The 20,896-nt window shown below is 37.5% G+C and overlaps 1 protein-coding gene across 2 annotated transcripts in view; it reads right to left on the reverse strand.

Moving 5' to 3' along the window:
* Positions 1-6,277: 6,277 nt before the first annotated feature.
* The window catches only part of GPATCH2 (G-patch domain containing 2), a 180,633-nt gene continuing 166,014 nt past the window's right edge, over positions 6,278-20,896 (reverse strand). For both annotated transcript variants that reach the window (XM_049635215.1, XM_049635216.1), the window contains exon 10: positions 6,278-10,989. In XM_049635215.1, coding sequence (XP_049491172.1) covers positions 10,769-10,989 — 221 coding nt within the window. In that variant the 3' untranslated portion in view covers positions 6,278-10,768. The remainder of the gene's footprint in view (positions 10,990-20,896) is intronic.

Genomic DNA, 20,896 nt, shown 5'->3' on the forward strand with positions numbered 1-20,896 from the left:
AGGGGGTCCCGGAACTCCTGTCCGAAAGGCTAGAGGCAGGTGGTGAGCTGGATGGGGAAACGGGGCCAGCTGCTGATTTCAGGGGAAACATCTTACCAGTGACAGCCATTTTCCCTCAACAACCGGCAGCCGAACACAGTAGCCTAGGAGTGTGCTGTAAGGGGATGGTAGACTGCGGGAAGTGGCTTCTAATCACATTTCACAGATTTCCATGCCCTCCTTACTCTGCGACACATAAAAATTGTAAAACAGCTCAGGGAAAAATGTTCCATGTTATATATCCATTAACATATTTAAAAAGTAAAGTAACTAATATTCAGAATTCTTCAATCTTATGCGAGTCCTTTGCAATAATGGGCCTCTTCCACAGACAGGAACCACTGGGTTGGAATTTGATAGAGTTGGGCTCCCTTTAAAAGAGAAAAGGAAAATGAGGCCAAGTCATTTAAAATACTCCATTGGTACAAGGTGGAACTTTATTAAATCATTATAAGGCATAATAGCTCTTTTAAAACTATAAATTCGTAGGTGATTGCACAATCAGAAAAAATTCAGTTGGTCAAGTTATGGTATTACTTTTTGGTGTTTTATAGTACATTTATATATTAGCCAACATCCAGCAGAAAATGAGTACTATATGGAAATAACAGAAAGCTTAACTTGTACAAAAAAGGGACATTTATTATAAGATAAAGGGGTGTCTGAAGGGACTGAGGATAAGCCCTCAGAAAAGAATTATAACCACGGTAGAGTGCTCAAGAGTCTTGTATTAACCTGGACAGGCTGTTATTTTAGCTTCCTGTCTGCTAACATAAAAATCTAAAACCTAGACAATTAACTGTCATTATGATTTTAGATTTGCTTTATCTGAATCTACGGTGGATATTTAATAAATACTGGCTTAAGCACTTCAGCTTTTACTTTTTCCCTCTGTTAAGTATTTAATGATCTGTAAATAAGCACTTGAGAAAATGCTACCTAAAGGGACCCTGTGCTCTTTACAACATGAAAAATCTTTGTATAATGTGAATGATCCAGCCTCTGATTTATCTGTTTGCTAATAAGATATTTGCACCCACGTGGTAAGTATTCTGCCCAATGATGTAAAAGGCCAGTCCCGTGGAAAGAGATGTCATATTCTCATACAGAAAAGTGTTGCTTCCTCCACCTTCCCTGTCACGGACCTCTGGTCTTTTTTTGAAGAGGGCCTCTAGCAACCGTATGCCAGGCTCGAGGGGTGTGGGAGACCCGCCATTTTTCTTTCGTCTCCATGCTCTGCTCCGCTGCTCCATCCTTTAACTCATCGACCTACTGCCTTTCTCTGTTTCCCTGTTCATTGCTTCTCCATTCAAGAGATCCTTCACATCAAGGGCAGAGTAAAATCTCCTAACTTTAAATTCCTGGGAATTGTCTCTGGGAAAGGGTGGAAAGGTGGTGGTGTTGAGAAGCGTTCCCAGGTTGAGAGTGGGGGCAGATGACCCAGTGGAATCCATCACAGGAGACTGGGCTTTGGGGATCATGTAATCTGGTTTTTCCAGGATAGTCTTTCTCTACTGCATACTCATGCTCAGATGCCTTTTTGGGGGTGCAGTTTGACAATCTCCATGTTTAAGTGTTTCCTTGGTGATTCTTATGCACTCTGAAGTTTGATGAGCCCTATTCTAGAATATATTCTCAAAAAGATTCTGTGAAAAGACAGTAGCTTATTCCAACTAAGCATCTTAAGCAAGCAACTTATCTGAGGAAGTTGTCAAAGCATTAGCTCTTCTTAGAGTCTTGGGCTTACCACTTCCTCAGTGGGTTCTGTGTCTCCCAGTTCTGGGAGACCAGTGGCATAATGAAAGCCATTGTGGTTACCAAAGGCCTTGGTGGGCATGGCCAGAGGTTCCTGAATGATCTTCAATCAGGTAGTAAGAAATTATTGAGTGCGGGTGATTGAATTTTGTATTTTTATCATTTATAGGTTTTAGCTGAATGGATTTTTAAAAACTAATACTTGGAGTCATAGCCGAAGTTTATTATTAAGGGTATGTTCATCAACGGTTATGGAATTAGGAAGATTGTTGAGTATCACTGTCTTTACTGGGAACTGCCAGCAAAGTAAAAATGTGTCAATACTTCTCTCCAACCAGAAGAGTAAACAACAACAACAACAACAACAACAATTTATCGCTTCATCAGAAACAGAAAAACACACCAAGACACCATACTGGAGTATTTTATATGTATTATTACATTTAGGCTTCATAATTACATGAGGTTATTATTATTTCAAACTTGGGCATAGAACCCCCTTACTCATGAATTAGCCGCAAATCGTACGGAAGGCGTTCGGGCTGGGCATTGAATCCAGCTTGCAGTAACCCCTATGCCATTTCCATCATACACAGTGGCAGCTCGTCAGTAAAAACGAACCTTCCTTGTTTCTAAGCGAATCCTATCTTTCTTCAAGGAGCCTGTCTAATCCCACCTATCCATGTGACCTTCCCTGACACTCCTTAGGGTTTTTTCTTTGCACCATTCACTTGATACTTATGAACATGTTGTCCTATTTTCATAGTTTAGTGTTTCTTAAATTGGTATGCATCCTGCCACGGGTGGAGGGTTGTAGTTGGCCAGTGTTTTGTTTTCTTTCTTAGTGGTACGTAAAATTAAGGGGCGTCTTCAAATTGATGGCATCTTAGATCCAATAAAATATCGGAGATGCGGCTGCGACATTTAACAGTCTGGGCAAGTCACATTAAGACTAGGTGACAGAAATAGTGCCTACAAATATCTGGTCTCGGCAGCCTCCCTGATATCCAGCTGGGTCCATGTGACAAGTTCTGGCTGATGGATTCTGAACAGGAGTGACACGTGTTACCCCAGGGCGAAGGCAGTGAAGAGCTGGTGTGCCTCCTCTTTCCTGGTCACAGCAAACTTGGGAGCTGATAGATATTAGATACTCAGTTGATGGGTTTACAGGAAGATCTACTCATCTGACAGGTGGACCATGAACACTCCTTCTGCCGGGTTCCCACTAAGCAAAGACTCGTTACTTGACACACCAACACTTTCAGTAGGAATCCTGGGATGACGGCTCCCTTGTTCCTTTATATTTCCTTGCTTTTCATGATCTGTGTGTTCAGCTAGACTTGCACTGGCAACATTTATTGACAATAATGGGTCCTGGGGATGGGGAAAAAGTACTCTTAGGAAACAGACATGAGAAAAGCGTCGGATTTCTAGTCGTCAAATGTTTGGTGAGACGGCAGAAGTGAGCAGGAGCCTGAGCATCAAAATGGAGGGCTCTGGCTCCAAGCTGGAAATGTTTCGGCACAGGCCCGACGTGCTTCTCCGGCAGCCTTTGTGACTGACTGACTGCCTGATGATGCTCACAACGAGATAAGTCTCTAGCTTCACTGAAAATTCTCATTCTTTTCAGAAGGCAATTCTGAATTCACTTTTTGTGTTGTCTCAGGAAAGTTGTGCCTGTGACAACGCTTTACGGTCGCTCCTTGAATTTCCTGGACCCAAAGAAGTGAAAAGACAATTTGCTTTTAGGTAATCAGATTCTCTGGAATTTAATCCTATATCCCATTTATGGCTGAGCTAGCCACTCAAAATTAAAATGAACCTTTCATCCGTGTGTATCATAAATGGGCATTTATCAGGATTATATGATTTTGCAATCCATCTGAATACGTAACCAGAATTTGTTTTCTTTCCGTTTCACCATGTAATTACCATGCAACAATAACAAAAGTGACATGTTTGAAGAACAGATAAAATGCTGCAAATTGGCCAGTAATGGTGATATTTCCTCATCTTCTGAAAAACCCATTTATTCTCTCTCTCAACAAATCAAGGCATTGTCAGCCCACACTCATCTTGTGGCCAGAGGGGCTCCACCGATTTCTGGATGCAAGTGAGTCTTGGAATGCAGATGAGGGCGTCTAACGAAGGCTTTCAGCACAGGCAGCTGGTCTTCGCCTGCCTCAATTTCTAAATCATCCATAATGGGGCCAAGACCTCCCAAGCACTAAAAAGAGCGAGCTGACATGCTGGACAAACTGTTAATTTTTTCCCGAAGAAGCTGCTATATTGCACATCTGTCACTGGAGCGCGGACAATTACTCACCGAGTGGGGGAAAAAAATCTGCTGCCTGTTTCTAGCTGAGTTGTTAAGGGACCTAATGGAGAAATACAATGGCACAGGAGTCAAAACATGCTGGTTTTCTGGGCGCTTAGCGACTGTTTCCTCATTTTGGAAGGCTGTCCGGTGAGATTAAAATATGTGAAGTGGGCGAAGGTGTGCGGAAAGGAGTCTGAAGTGGTACAATGAAAGGGTACGCATATCAAGATGCGGAGGGGTCAAGAACCAAGCCTTAGAAATTACGGACCACCGTGCAGACTGCTGAGAACCGAGACACTACAGCCACTGTGTGAGAAATACTGTGGTCTTGCACTTCAAATTTCACACCCTTAATGTGTGCTCCCAGGTGCTGTGCACAACCACGTAAAAATTTGTGAGTTTCATACTTGGCGTATGCACCGTGGATGACCTACGGCTTCCATAATGAATCTGAGCCATCAGCAAAGAACTTTAGAATTACTGATTCGCCACACAGCCATCGGACAGACCCTAGTTCCCACCCTCATCCCAAGTTCATTTGCTCATCACAGTTAGGAAATTCTAGCATTTGAAGAAATTTGCTTCAATAAGGGATATAAGAATTTGCTCTTTTAGGAAGCATATTTTAAGGATATGCTGAGTATAAGAACACTAATTCTTACTGTCTCTGCTTTTATTAAAGAATGCTGCCTTCGGGAAGAAATGCACACGTCTTGAGAAATTTAATAGGAAGATGAAAATAGGTAGAAAATAGTTGTGGGGGGGGCTTTCTTGTCATCTGGGATACTATCACAATGCAGTCTTGTCTCCACCGTCTTATACCCGAGTAATCAAGGATCACGTACACACTTAGAATTCTTGTGATTTATTTTGAAAATAAAAACTCCAAAAAAAAAACCCCATGACTAAACAAACACAAAAACTGCCTTCAACTATATTCCCCAACTTCATCCTCGAAAGATCAAGGGGTAAACACAGGACATCCTGATAACGAAACAGGAGTGAGGCCTGTGAATCTGAGAATGATTTAAACTGTCTGACAATTCAAAGACAGAAGACAACTCTAATGTACAGATAAAACTAAAAGTGGCAATAGTAGATCATACTCTTGGCAGTTAATGGCACTGGCTCACTAGAGACAAATCTGGATCTACTTAAAATGTCAGGTGTGTAAAGTAATGAGTCTTTGCTTAGTAGGAACCCAGCAGAAGGAGCCTTCATGGTCCACTTGTCAGTTGAGTGTATATTACTGCAAGCCTGTTAAATAAATGAGTATTTAATACCTATTGGCTAAAAAAAAAAAAAAAAAAAAAAAAAATCTACTTACTGTAACAACTCTACGTAGTTTTTCAGGAGAAAAAGTTTAAAATTTTTATCAACACAGTGGGTGTTTCTTACAGCAAACAAAATGCAACACGTTAATGAGTATTATAGCATATTTCAAATATCCAGGCATGTTTATGAAAGGTACAATTTTCCAGGAGGAAATGGAGGGACTGTAACACATAGGATTCTTTTTTTTAATGTTTGATTAAAAAAAAGTATATTTATTTATTGAAAGAGAGAGAGAGAGAGAGCGCCCATGAGCAGGGGAGGACAGAGAGAGAGAGGGAAAGTGAGACTGAGAGCGAGAGAAAGAAAGAATCCCAAGCAGGCTCTGTATTGTCAGCACAGAGCCCAAAATAGGGCTTGAACAAACCGTGAGATCATGACCTGGGTGAAAACCAGGAGTCGGCCACTTAACTGAGCCACCCAGGCGTTCCAACACATCTGATTGTCATTGATATTCCAGGTGGCCAGAGAAAGAACTTGTACTAGCTACTTTAGAATCATAGAATGTTTGAGGGGAAAGAGACCTTGAGTCAGTTAGTCTGGCCCAACTTCAGAGAAAATAAACACATGCAGGAAAATAAGGTAGAACAGGTCACAATCAGCTGTGAATAAATGTGTGAGTCAAATATGTTTACCAATTTTTTCTCCAATTTTTTTTTCAAAACATTGAAGTTTTCCAGGGCTTAAAAATTAACAATGAATTGAGCAGCTTGATCTTAATTGTCAAAGGGTAGTAATTAAAAAAAAAATTTTTAAAGCACTTTCAACTTTACTTTCAGGTTAAGAGGTGAATGTTTAAAGCACGAAGACAATGACTGCTTATAAATAATCTTTTTAAATATTGTTTTATTCTTTCATTCTTTGTTGTTCTATTAATATAGATTTCTACCAAGAGGAAAAAAAAAAAAACCTAAAAAAAAAATCCAAAATAGTCTTTGTTAACCTACTTCATTTTACAATACTGATTTAGATCACTTTTTGTTTTTAGAAAGACAACATACAGGAAGAAATGATTTTCACTTCAAGGAAATCTGCTCAAAATGAAAATGTGTTGATGTAATCGTTAGTTCAATTACAAGAATATCAATTCACAATGTTAAAATAAACATATTAATAAAATGCAATATTTTGCAATCATGTCTGTTTATTGCACACATTATGTGCCCTGTAAACACACCTGTATGTATACACTATGAATATCTTTACCTCTACTGTCTTAACTTGTGTTTGGTAAGCACAGTAGGAGTCATAAAATCTGTGTATCCAAATGTTGAGACCAATTAATTAATTGGTAAATTTTAATCAGTTATGAATTTTCTTTTAAAGGGGTACCATGTAACTGAAAAATGAAAGCAAACAAATTTGAGGGGAACATAGCCTTAAAAATTATGTTTGGGGAGAAGGAAGGAAAGAAGGAAATGACTCGAGGACACAGTCTCACCAATATCAAGTATAACAAGTATACAAAGAAAAAAGTTCAATTGCTAAGGTAGGTCATGTTCAGCTTCTCTTGGCTACAGCTTAGGGATGGGTAATTTAGACAATAAAGGAAGAGACCTATGTATTCTCTAAATTTTTTAGCACAACCAATTAACTTGACATGGGGCTTTAGATACTGTAGAATAGAAAATGGCTTCCCAAATGAGCAGAGAAAAATGTTACCACCTTTTTTAAGGAGACATGAATGATGCCTTCTAAATCATTAATTTCTTTGGATGCTTTGGGTTCTATGGGCACAGTAATGGGTAAAAACTATATGTGAAACATAAATTAATGGGCTTCATATCTTAAATATTTGATTTATATTAAGAATTCAATATTTTGATTGTTTATTTCTCCAATTACATTCTGGTACAAATAGAACATCAGGTCTGCACTGATTTTTCTTGAAGACTGAATGGGGAAGGGATGTATGTACTTCCGATGTATGTTTGTGCGATAGCAGGGAAAGCTTAGGATATTGCCACTTCCCTACTTTGAGTATTGATTCATGTTTTGTATAGTGAAATACACGGATACCTTGGATTGCAAGTAACTGGTTTTGCGAGTGTCCTGCAAGACGAGCAAACATTCCCAATAAATTTTAACTTGATAAACGAGAGATATCTTTCAATACTAGTAGTGTGGGAAGGCATATATCACATGATCACAACTGAGCCAATGGTTCTTCTCTCTCTCTTTCTCTGCCACTGTGGGATTGTGGGTGATCGCCTCCCATGCTCAGATGCTCAGTCTCAGGCCACGTTGTTTGACAGATCAGTTATTTTTGAGAACATGGGAAGGTGCCCACAACTGGCACTCATGTATTTTTTTTATCACTTCAAAGCACCTATGGACAGTCCTTTGCTTTTCCATACAAGAGTAAGCTTAGGAATGCTTTGCTTCATTTTAGGTCATTGGATAGGTTCCTTGTTAAACTTTCACGAAAAGAAAAAGAATCCATTGAGCCAACAGATAGCAGTGATTCTGTCAGTGAGTGAGTGATAGTGAAATTTGTCCTACACAGTAACCCTTCTCCCTCTGGTCTCCCTCATACCAGCCACAAAGGTTTTCAAAGGTAATTTATTTTTCTTTATATTTTGTATTTTCTTTATCATTTTGTATCATATTACAGTATTATAATCATTTTTATATGAATATTTTTGGGTTGTGGAATAAATCATCCAGGTTTCCCTGGTTTCTTATGGGGAAATTTGCTTTGATCTACAAGTGCTTTGGATGGCAAGCATGTTTCCAGAATGAATTATGCTCGCAAACCAAGGTTTTACGGTATACTTCCATAGCATAAAAAATATTTTAAGTCCTCTGAGAGACACATAAAGGGCTCTAGAGGTCAAGATTAAGACCTTTCTTCTGCTTGCTGAAAATGTAAACATGACCTTTTTAAGAGGGAGTGTTAGAGGAAAATACCCAAGGTAAGGGAGCATCTCAGAGGGGCTGCTTCAGATGACTAGGATCTCTCCAGATGGGAAACAAGACAAAACGTTCATAAAGACTGCAATACTTAATTAAGGAGTTTCCCCACGTTGGTATGTTCTGCTTTTCCTCACTATGAGGGTTCGAACATTAGGAGTTTGGGACCAGTCTCACAAGAACCTTACTGTGTGTTATCAGTGGCTCCAAATCTGGCTTTTCAAAATTCTAGGCTTTTAGAAAATTCAGGCAATGGGTTTTTAAAGAAATCTTTTGAGTAGATCCTAGAGCACTATACACAATCTAAGAAGTTTTAACCTGGTATATAGATGATCTCCTCCAGATTTCTCCCCTTACATAGCTAGGATGAGTATTTAACACAAAGTACTTTTTTAAAAAAAGGCAAATTTCTATGAAACAAACTTATAGAAAATAATCATACAATAGGGTTACGCTATCCAATAAGAATTCCTCAAATGAACAATTCACCTGGTAGTCTATAATCCCTAAACCAAACTGTCCTCTTACCACAATACCCCTAGGAAAGAAGGGAATTCTTAAACATGTATGTTGGGCAAACCATAGAGACTCTCAAATAGCAGGCTGACTTTCTTTTCCCTAATTGGCAGTTAGGGCACCACCTGGGAAAGGTCTACGATAGGCATAAAGCTCTACTTCCTACTTTAAAAAACTCGGGGACTTACAAATTTTCTAAAACCTACTAAATGTAGTGAGGATTTTCAGGGCAGTGAAACTGCTGTGTGATACTATAATGCTAGATTCATGTCATTATACGTTGATCCAAACCTACAGAATGTACCAGACCAGAGTGAACTGTAATGTAAACTGTAGACTTTAGGTGATTGTGATGTATCATGGAGGCTTACCACTCGTAACAAACGTCCCGCCCATGTGGTGGATGGTGATAACGGGGGAGGTTGTGCATGTCTGGGGGCAGAGGGCCTATGAGAAGTCTCAGTACCTTCTCTTTAATTTTTCTGTGAACCTAAAACTGCTCTTAAAAAAACTTGAAAAACTCCATTAGAAAGGTGATTCACACGTGTTACCCTGGCCTTTACTCAACCAATAAAAGCCATTATAAATATAATATCAGTCCTTAATAATGAAGGTCATCATCCTCTAAGCTAAGAGCAATTTAGAAGCCTTGGCATTATAAAGCAGATGATTCAAAAATAACAATAGAGGCATATAATAAAAATGACTTGTTTTTGCTTGGTTTTAAAGTAACTACTCAGATGTTAGAAAGGGCAAATCATTACCATTCATTCTCTCGTTCACCTTGTAAATGGGTTGGATCACTGCCAGAGATCTGAATTCTTGGGAGAGCCATTTAAATTTTCAAATAAATCGATTCAATAATTCAAACAGGTTACTCCAATGGTTAAAACTGAAAATTAGTTTACTACAGTTGCATTGATCTAAAAAAATATCAACCTTTGGGAAGACAGAGGTAGAAGTAAATCTAGATGAATAGAATTTACAGTTCGGTCATGGTGAATTGAAAAAATACATTTTTCTTTCAATAATTATTTGATGTTCTAAATGAGGTAAAATTGGTAAAATCCGCAAGTCATGTTGAGGGCACTCCGGTGATAACAATGATGAGGTTTGTTTTGGTCAACGATGTCAGAGGGAAACATTAATCACTGTTTGTCAACTGTGAACCCGATACTACCCTGTCCAAGGATAGATGAATGGGTACCACCCCATTACAGAATCCTCATGAAAAAGCCAGATTCAAGGAATGTGAAATTGGCAAGCCTTTCAAACAAAGATTTGCTTAGGACTTCATTGACGTGACGATCGGTCTTTGAGTTCTGGGTGTGATAGGAAACAACATCCTTTCTGGCCTATCCCATTTGAGAAACACGTGGGTGTCTCATGTTTGCCTGGGCATTGCACACACAATGACTGAATCCAGCTAGAAATGACTGACCTATGAGATCAAAATAAATAGGGGCAACAAGCTGTTATTTATACCTAGAAATAACTGGAAGTTACTGAAAAAATTTTTAAAGGTAAAGGTTTTCACTTTAGCACCAGTAACTGTGAGGGAACCCCATTTCTATCACTGTGGCAGGACCACTCGCAGGACGCTAGAGTGAGGAGTTTGAGGCAAGGTCAATTTCTGCTTCGAAAACGGAAGCTATGTTGTAATTTTAGGGCAATGGAATATATATATATATATACACACATACACACACATATATATACATACATACAATGGAATATATATATATATATATACGTATGTATATATATACACATACACATATATAAATATGTACATACATATATATACATACACATATATATGTGTACATATGTATGTACATATATATATATATTAAATAAAAATTGTAAAACATTTCTTCTTTGTTTTTCTTCTCAGGCGGATTTTCCTGAATTGGGAGTGGCAGGTGCAGGGGTGCTTTTTGGTAGAGGAAATCCAAGACCTAATCCTTTTGGCCTCTGCATGGCTTGGATGGGCTCCGCGATCCCCTTGCCGTCTCGTCCAAGGCCTGACCCAGGTGTCCAGCCCATATTCTGGAGCATTCGATTTCCAATGTTGCTTTCTAGGATTGGCTGGGCATTTTCTCCTACAAATCCTGAAATTATAAAATGACAAAAAAAAAAAAAAAAACAACACCCCCCCGCCCCAAAACACATTAGTACAGACACAGGTGAAGATCTCCTCTCAAGCTAAGAAAATCATATTTTCATAAGTTTTTCTTTCAACAAGGTACTGGGGGTGGGGGTGGGGAAGGGGTGAGAGGGTCATTGTTTATTCATCTTGGGAGAAGGAGCTTGTAGTGGTAGAGGGATCCATGGAAGAAAGATCTTGTTTAGAGTTTTAGCTATACTACTTAGTAGTTGATTAAGTTATTTAACTTCTTGGGGCTTTTGTTTTCTCTTCTGTAAAGTAGGTATAACAACGTCCACTGCCTACCTCACAGCAAGTTGCCAGGGTCAGATGAGATCGTGCAGGCAAAGTATTCTCAGTAAATGATAAAATACAAAGAGATTTGATTTCATTGCTGTGTTAGTGTCAACGATAATTCTGAAGATCACCAACTTACAATCTAATACCTTATACTTCCTCGGGGCCTTGACATTCCATAAAACCAAAACTAAAACCAAACCAAATGAAAAGCACAACTGATGACATCCCTAATTCATAGAAATTGTTGACACTGTTCTAATCATCTTGTTATTTATTATTTGGACTATAACATATGCACCTTTTAATTCCTTTCTTCCCCTTTCTTCCATTTCTATGTTTCGATTACTATAGAAGGAGGCAAGAAGGGAAGAATAGAGAAAAAAGAATATTACTGTCATGTATAGCACTGTATATAAAGTAATCCTTCCCTTTTCCCTCCATCCCTGATCTCCTACCTACCCTCATTCCTTATTTTGGAAAAGGAGGTTGGGCAGTGCTTACCATGAGATTTAGAAATAGCTGTTATTTCCCCAATGTTCTTAGCAAAGACAATTGAGAGATGCACCCATCTTAAGCATTATCTATTTGATGACATTTTCCAAGATTGACTTTTTTTTTAAACAAAGTTTTTATTTATTTATTTATTTTGATAGCACAGAGACTGAGATCATGACCTGACTCGAAATCGAGTTGGATCCTCAACTGACAGAGCTACCCAGACTCCCCCCAAAGATTGACCTTTAACTTAAATTTTCTTGTAGGCTCTTATGGAAATAGTTGAGCATACGAAACCGTACATCTGATTCTAGGGGAAAGCGCAGAAGTACCAAATCTCTAAATTCGAGGAATTGTGAAATGAGCAAGTGTAAAAGTCAAGGAAGCACAAGAACCTGGGCTCCCTCCTTTGACGAAAGACTTGGCCTTGCTCTGTGTGCCCCAGCTGTAAAGTGCAGGCTGGCACCCTGAGAGTGGCCCATTTCTGCTTATCCTGTATCAGCAGCTGTGAGATTGTGGCGTATGAAAGGGGACTATAGCAAATCTAGAGATAACCTGTTAAAAGTAATCAGGACTCTCAAATGCAGAGCATTTCTTATGATACGCCCCTTGCAGAAGAAGGAAGTGGCGAGCAAATACTGGAGATTGTGTGGGAAAGGGGTTGAGGGCATCTTAAAACAGTCTTTATTTTAGTGAGAACATGTTTAGCCCAATCTCCTCTGTCAGAGCTTTCCGAGAAGTCTGTGGTAGAACTCTGGGCCACAAACTTGCAGGGATGCAGTGCTAGCTCGCCCTTCCCTCCTTAGTCCTCCATGGATAAAGTCTCACTTTTCAAAGATCTGAGTATGTCTCTGGTGTATATACCAGCTAAGCCCTGGGTCCGGCATATTTCTGGTCGGAAATGTGAGCTCTCTTCCTGGACAGTTTGAGGGTTGAAATGGGCAGCTGTTGACAAGATCACTCACTACTCTCGAAGGCTTGTGAATCAGATGTCTTTGGCATCGACCCACATCCCCCTCCGCACCTTTTCCACCATCATCAATTTTTCCTCCCTGACTTGGGGGTTATGAGGGTACCTTCTACTCCATCCCGCTCCCCAAGAAGGTTGGGACTCTCTGTCCGTTTCCTTCTCTAAGACTACGTTTAAGATGGTAATACAAGGCACAGAAGGATCCTCCAGCACCAGTAATAACAACAAAAGTTATCTATGGGACTGGAAAGTGTAGTGCTCTATTTCTTCGCCTGGATGTTGGTAACAGAAATGGCCAGTGCATTATTGTTCTTTAGACTGTACCTATGCCTTTCTGCGTATTCTTTGGTATATATATTTCAGAGTAAAAAAAAAAAAATCATAATGAAAGAAATGCCAGAGTTGAACCAACAGTTTGTTTCACGTGGTACTTCATATCTGGCCTTCTCGGGGAAGAGCAAGTGGGTTGTTCCTCATGATTCTGACTTCTACAAGAAAGGAAGTGCAAAGAGCTAGAAATAAGTTTTAATAACCGACACTCATTTACTATAATCAATTGATTTTCAAAGCCCTTTATTGGACATTGTGGTAGTCTCAATCTTCAGTACATTTTAGGACTGAGAATAGAATACATTATTGCCATTTGCTAAATTAATTACAGGGAGTAAGGAAAAACTAGGTTACTCCAATAATGAGTCAGTTTTGGATTTGTCAAATTGGGTCTCAGCTCACTGAAACAAGTACCTTAATGTGTAATGAATTATATATATATATATATATATATATATATATATGTGTATATATATATATACATATATATATATATAAACTCTCTGTGCACATATGCACACACACATACACACACACACGCATACATAAAACGTAAAAAATGGACCTCTTAGTTAACACACGCACATACACACACACCAAACAAAAGCCGTTTGTCAAAACTTTTCCCTAATATGACAACAAAAAAAGCAATTAGGTTTTTATTTTGAAATTATGATTATGGTGGCAACAAAGACAGACATCCGAGATATCTAATATTTTCTGAACAGCCGCCGAACAGGTATGTCAGGTTGAACAGTGAACTAGCGTTCTGTCCCACACCCCTGATTTTTCAGTGATTGCCACAAATTCGTTTAACTCCATCTCTAAGCTCCAATCAGGTCAGAGGTCTACTGGTGCTCTGGCTGCACTTCTGTTTAATCATACCTTGGATGCAAGAGCTTGCAAAAGTTCAGGTTTAAAATCTGTTTCATATTTAAGAAAAAATATGAGGCCAATTTAATACACCTCTTCAAAAATTGCTAAATTGTGGTCAATTCTCAGATCTAAAGTGAACATCAAATGGTAATTGATTATCCTAATTTCAAATGTTGGTATTTGGTATTTCCCGGGAGTGACCACGCTAATTCTCCCCATGCTTGTTTTTTATACACATGGAAAAGAACCCACTCCTTCTCTGTATTTTAGGTGATTTCATCTCTCTTCTTCATGAAAATAAAACAAAGCATTATATTATACTTTGAAGTAAAACAATAAAAAGAAAGAATATTTAATTTCTCAAATGCTAAATCTTTCCACATAGAAACAGATTCCTGAAAAACAAACAAACAAAAAAAGCTTTTCTACACAACCTTAAAGAAAAGGTAACAGTTACTTCATTTTTCATGGACAATGATTCTGGAGTGAGATCTACTGTTGGTCTCTCATCCTTTTTATGAGATTAAGACTTGGGAACGGAACAACTCTGTCTCCACACAGCATCCTACAACCTTAATTTCCTTTGCTTTTGCTCCTGGCAGCGCTCAATCTTTTAAGTCCTTTCCTGGAAGGCTCTCCTCCTGTTTGGGCAATTTTAGCAACACGAAGCCTGCTAACTCTCCCACATGCTCCCGTTCCCAGCCCCCTTTACTCGGGATTTCTTATGACAGCCTAGTCGCTCCTTTCCCCTCGAATCTTCCAGAGAGTATTGTGGATGGTAATTCACTTGCGTAATTGGCTCAAGAGATGAAAATCTTGTATCGGCCTCTCTTAGCTGCTAATCTGTCCAGCTGACTGCAAGCCTAATTGGCAGCTTGTTTAGTAATTTGGCTTCTCAAGTGTTGTATTGATGTTGGATAAACAGCCAATGGAAGGGGAGGTCATACATACTGCAGGTTCCTACATAACAGCCCATGCACCCCACTTCAGACCCTCCCCTGTATTCAGAAGGCATTTGTGGTACGCATTCACTCTTTCTTACCATCCTCTTTTCCCTATTACTTTTCTAGCCAGCTTGGGGCCAAGACTATTATTATTATTATCATCATCATTATTATTTGTGGTTATTAAAATCATGAGTTATAATGCAGTCCTCTGTTCTCAATAACTAATTTTTAAGGACATGGGTTGTTTGATTACTATTAAGAAAAGAAACAGCATTTAGCACAGTTTGAGTTGTGAGAAAATGGTAGGTGTTCCTACTCATTGTCAGGTGTTTTAATTATTTCATTCTGAATATAGAAAAGCTTGATTCAGACCATTCTGCATTTTACCTGCAAAACTGTAGACATTTCTCATGTGAATCTTGTTAAATCAAATCAGTTTGAATCTTTAATGCCTAAAATACAAGGCACATGCTTTTAAAATAATAAATAATAAAAATTTAATGTAGAACTAATTTCCCTTTTTTTCTTAAGTGATGAAAACTTTGTAAAAAATGAAAGACGTAATCTATATTGACATGTTTGGAGAAGTGTTTTTATTAATAAATATTTTTATTATACGGAAATATATTTCTTATGGAATCATTATGTATCAAAGAATAGTCTTTTCAAAAAACTAAAAAAAAAATCTTAAAATTGTATTGGTTGTGAAGGCATACAGGGATGTTAATATTCAATAATATAATCCGGACCATGGTCTGCCTATTATGTACCATGCACATGGTTTACTTGTTAGGCATATAATATTCATCTCCGTTCCTCATAACAACTGTGCTTAAGAAGGAATGATAAATGGCCTTGGAGACACGATGTCACTTAACCATGACTATGCAGTGAGTAAGCTCCGATTCAAACTTTGGTTAAGTTTACTCCAAAAGCCTACAACCTTTCCATGAAAATTAATGGCAAGTAAATAGTTTTAGTGATGATGATGCTTCAAATAACTAAAAAAAAAATGGGTTATAGGTGAATTGCAATAATATCTTCTCTCAATTTGCTTATGGGCAATATACAGCAAAAATATACTGGCATAGGTGGATAACAATATATAATGAAGTCTGTAGCTCTGCAGTTACAAATACTTCCATATACACTATTTCTTTTGACCTTCCTGGCCAATCTAAGGTATTATTGGTTTCATTTTGCAGATGACACTGAGGTTTGAAGAGGTAACACACCTGCCCAAAGTCAACTAGCTAGAAAGTCCCAGTTAAAATGTGAACTCTCATTTGAGTCCAAATGTTACTGACTCACTGACTGAACATTTAATTTAAAATACTCTACCACTAATATTTTCTATTATGTCATTTCTTCTGCCACATTCTCTCAAATGACTAAGATTTTACTCTATTCACAAATTTCAAACTCGAAAAATTTCTAGTCTAACCTAGCATAGCAAGTCTGTCTGAAAAGAGTGCTTCAACTCTCTTGAAATACTTAAAGAATTATTCATTTTGCTTGCTATAAATACAGCTTATCTGGCTTTCTTTTACAGATATTTAAGTTATAACTTAAGTTTTAGTTGTACTTACCATAAACAGCATTTACAGGGTTTTGTTTTTTGATCTATGATAATAATCCCTGAATTTAACTGATGCATATACTCCATTTACATTTATTGTGATTACTGGTATATCTGGATCTATTTTTCCTGTATTATTTAATGCTATTTGCCTCACGTTTCTCTATATTTTTGTGGACTTCTCTATATTTTTGTTTCTTCCTTTCTGGCATCTCTACATTTTTGTTTCCTCCTTTATGGTATCTATTGCTTGTTTACACTAGCTTGAAAATTATATTTTTATTCTTTTGGTTATTACCTTTAAGTGTCAACATGCATACTTATTATTTTTTCACACTTCCATATTGTTGTCCAGAGTTTTACTTCCATCTTACTTTTATACATCCAAATTAACCATCTTCATGGGCACTTCAACATCATTATTAACTTTTATATATTCAATATTTTAGCTTTATGGACACGTTTAACAATCTCTTTGCTCACAGTTCCTTCTTGATTTTGATTCTCTTTTTATGCATCCTATTTTCTTCTACATGAAGTGCTAAGTTTAGTAATAATTGGTCTTTACCTGGAATCGTCTTTATTTCATCCTCACTCTTGGGAAATAGTTTAACTGGATATAAAACTCTATGTTGACAATTATTTTGTCTCTATACTTTGAAAATCTTATCTCTTATGTTCTAGACTGTACTCATGTTTTTTTTTTTATTTTTTTATTTTATTTATTTATTTAAAAAAAATTTTTTTTCAACGTTTTTTATTTATTTTTGGGACAGAGAGAGACAGAGCATGAACGGGGGAGGGGCAGAGAGAGATGGAGACACAGAATCGGAAACAGGCTCCAGGCTCCGAGCCATCAGCCCAGAGCCTGACGCGGGGCTCGAACTCACGGACCGTGAGATTGTGACCTGGCTGAAGTCGGACGCTTAACCGACTGCGCCACCCAGGCGCCCCTGTACTCATGTTTTTAAGTTTGCTACCAATGTGATGTCATTCCTACGTACGTTACATCTTTTATCCCTGGCTACTAAGTTCTTTTCTTTCTCTTTGGTGTTCTTAAGTTTTATTACAATGCGTCTAGGTATGACTAAATTTACATTTACTATTTTCTGATAAAGATTTGTGTACAGTTTGAATATGAAGATTCACATTTTCCTTCAGTTGTTTCATTGAATTCAGTCAATATGCCCCTGGAATAATGCACCTCTCTATTCTTTCTATCTCTTCTGGAAGTTCTATTAGATGTATGTGTGTTGAACTTGATTCTCCTCCAAGTCTTCCAGCCATTCTACCTTCCATATTTTTACCTCAGTTCTTTTAGGTAGTCTCTTCAAATTGCTCTTTAAATCTGTTTACAACTTTTTTTTTTCTTTAATTTTTGGCTCATAAGACCACTTTCCGTAGGTTTTCATTTGTAAAATAAAAAAGAATCATTTAGAGTTTAAGGCATGTTACCACGAGAGTGGCTTTGCATTTGCTTCAAAGACCAGTTTTTTGTTAGGTTTTTGGCTTGGTGTAATTTTACAACAGAAATTCATGTGAGGATAAATTCTTGGTTACAAATCTTCAGAATCCTCTACTTGAAGCCCAGGTGGAAATGAGATTCTTTATTTTCCTGTGCCTATAGGCAGAGTTTTGTTTCCAGTCTGCCCTTTTCTGAGGATAGAGCTTTCCAGAGGTTCTGGCTTGATAGGATCTTTACTTACACCCAACTCCCTTAGCTCCCTCTCACTCTTAGCTCCCTTCCCACAGGGTCACTCACCAATATACCTCAGTGGTCCTAGATTGGGACAGTCTAAACTGGGCGTGGGCATGGGAGGTGCTTAGGATCATTTCTGGTCTTGACCATTTACTTTCCTTCAGTCTCAACTATACATCTAAAAAGATGGCTTTACATTTTGTTCAGCATGTCCAGATATTCTGTAGTTTGAGTCTTTTCTCATTATTTAGTCTTTTATATTGTCAGGAACACAACGGTTTTCTATCTAATTTGGATGCTTACCCTTTCCTTAAGTGTTCCTGATATGAAATGGAGAGCCATTTAAGGCTCTCCTAAAACAGCAAACTGAAAGGTAGTTTGGTGATGCGTGTATCAAGAGGATGACGGTGATATGTTTCCTAGGCTTTTGCTATAGTTCAGATATAGTCCGTTTTCAAATTCAATACCATTGATCTTCCCCCAAAGTCTGCCTGTTTTAAAATCCTGGAAGAGGTAAGATAAACTACAGTGGTCATATAGATCCAGCAGTAAAAGAAAATAAAAATAGAATTATTGATAAAGTAAATTTGGACAATTGAAGAGATATAGCACTTTAGAAGTGGGCTTGGTTATACCAACCATTTCTTGATTATGATCAGTGTGACTTTTAATTAAAAGCACACTTTCTAAAAATCTTCACCCATTATTAGGATTTACAACTCGCCTTTATTGCCTTAAATATTCACAGAGATTATTTTATTATTGAAGTATCAGTAGGATGCTGAGGAAAAAGTCGACAAGTCACAACAAGCTGTAATGCAACCTCTTGCCAAGAAGTTGCATGTCCCAGAAGACAGTTACCCTGGAGTAATATCTATACCAAGATATTAAACTTCAATATGCGGGGCACCCGGGGGGCTCAGTTGGTTGGGCGTCCGACATCAGCTCAGGTCATGATCTCACGGTTCGTGAGTTCGAGCCCCATGTCGGGCTCTGTGCTGACAGCTCAGAGCCTGGAGCCTGTTTCAGATTCTGTTTCCCTTTCTCTCTGCCCCTTCCCCATTCACACTCTGTCTCTCTCTGTCTCAAAAATGAATAAACATTAAAAAAAAAAAAAACTTCAATAGGCATCTCATTACATAATTTAAAATGTATAGAAAAAAGGTTGACTCCTTATGATGACTATTTTCCTTATGATATTTGTTCAATAGAAAGCAAAATAATAACAACAAAAAAAGCAAAACAGTAATAGCAAATACTAATTGTGGATAGCAATGAATTTAGTAATGTATAGAGAACAAAGCATTTAAAAAAATGCGGTAGCCACAATATTTCAGAAAGCACACTTAAATCTTCTTACTCTCAAATCCTCAATAAGCTATGACTTCTACCAAAAACACAGACCATAACCAACATTGCTGACTGCCTTTTAAAAAATGCATTAATAATATTCTTTCTATTTTGTTCACTGCTTTTCTTCACCTTTACAGATGACATTTTTCAAACTATAAAATGCATTCTGCTGGCAAACCTTCTTGCTTCAACAGTTCTCAATTTTATAATAGTAAATCTACATCCTTTGCTACTGAGACATCAACTATCTTTTGGTATGTGACTTTGAATGAGGCAGAGAACAAGCCATACATTTAAAAATCAATATCTAACCTTATCAATATTCATTTTACTTTGTCGATACAAAATACAAAGGTGAAAGAGCAGTAAATAAGCTAAAGCACTGAAATAAATTTGGTGTTCCTGTCACAATTAATAAATGTTCACCCGATAACACTGCTGGCTAGTCTATAGCCTTATAAAGTGAATGAAATTATGCTTCAGTGCCATTGCTAAAACAGGGTGAATAAAATTTTCAACACAATAGCAGGTAAAGATGATCAGATTTGGGGTTATTAATTTCATAGGGGACTTTTAAAAGTATATTATTTATTATGTATAAAACATATAACTGTTTATTTTTAGACTCTTAAATTGTCATATGAACCCTGTTCAGGATTATAAAGTTAAAGTGCCAAATTATAGTTTTCTGACAATGTTTTGGTACATGTTTTCTGAAGCTGCTGTTTGACCGCATAATATTTCACATACAAATCAGAGGGGATCATTAAACAATATTTGAGCTGTCTGCCTTTTAACTCTTATCCCCTATTTCGAAAGAGAGGCAGTTATCTTTACTTGCATTTTTCCAGCTTGGGCTGAACACTGACTAAAGGCAGAAGAAAACTGTGAGAATATACTTCCGTTCAATGCATTATTTGGTATGTCTGCAAGGGCCTATAAAATGGCAACAATATTCACTTTAAAATAGTTCTATGTGCTAACTCAACTTTGAAAACTTACAAATATAACTGACTATTAGGAGACTGAATATACTCCAGAATTTGAAAATTATAATTTTCAGAGACAAGATGATCTAGGATTCATAACCTCATTATCAAAGTGTATTTATGCAAAAGCATTTCTTACTTGAATTTGGATAATAATCTTCACCTTCGAGTTGATTCATTAGTATTAGAAGATATTCTTTTTAGAACTGAGGACTTTTAAATAACCTCATTCTCTTACTCTTTGAGAGGAACAGTTATGCATGGATTTAAAAAATGCATTGGAAATGAATAACATAATTCTCTTACTCAACTACTGTGAGTAATTACAAAAATG

Source organism: Panthera uncia, chromosome F1, assembly GCF_023721935.1.
Source record: "Panthera uncia isolate 11264 chromosome F1, Puncia_PCG_1.0, whole genome shotgun sequence".
NCBI lineage: Eukaryota > Metazoa > Chordata > Mammalia > Carnivora > Felidae > Panthera > Panthera uncia.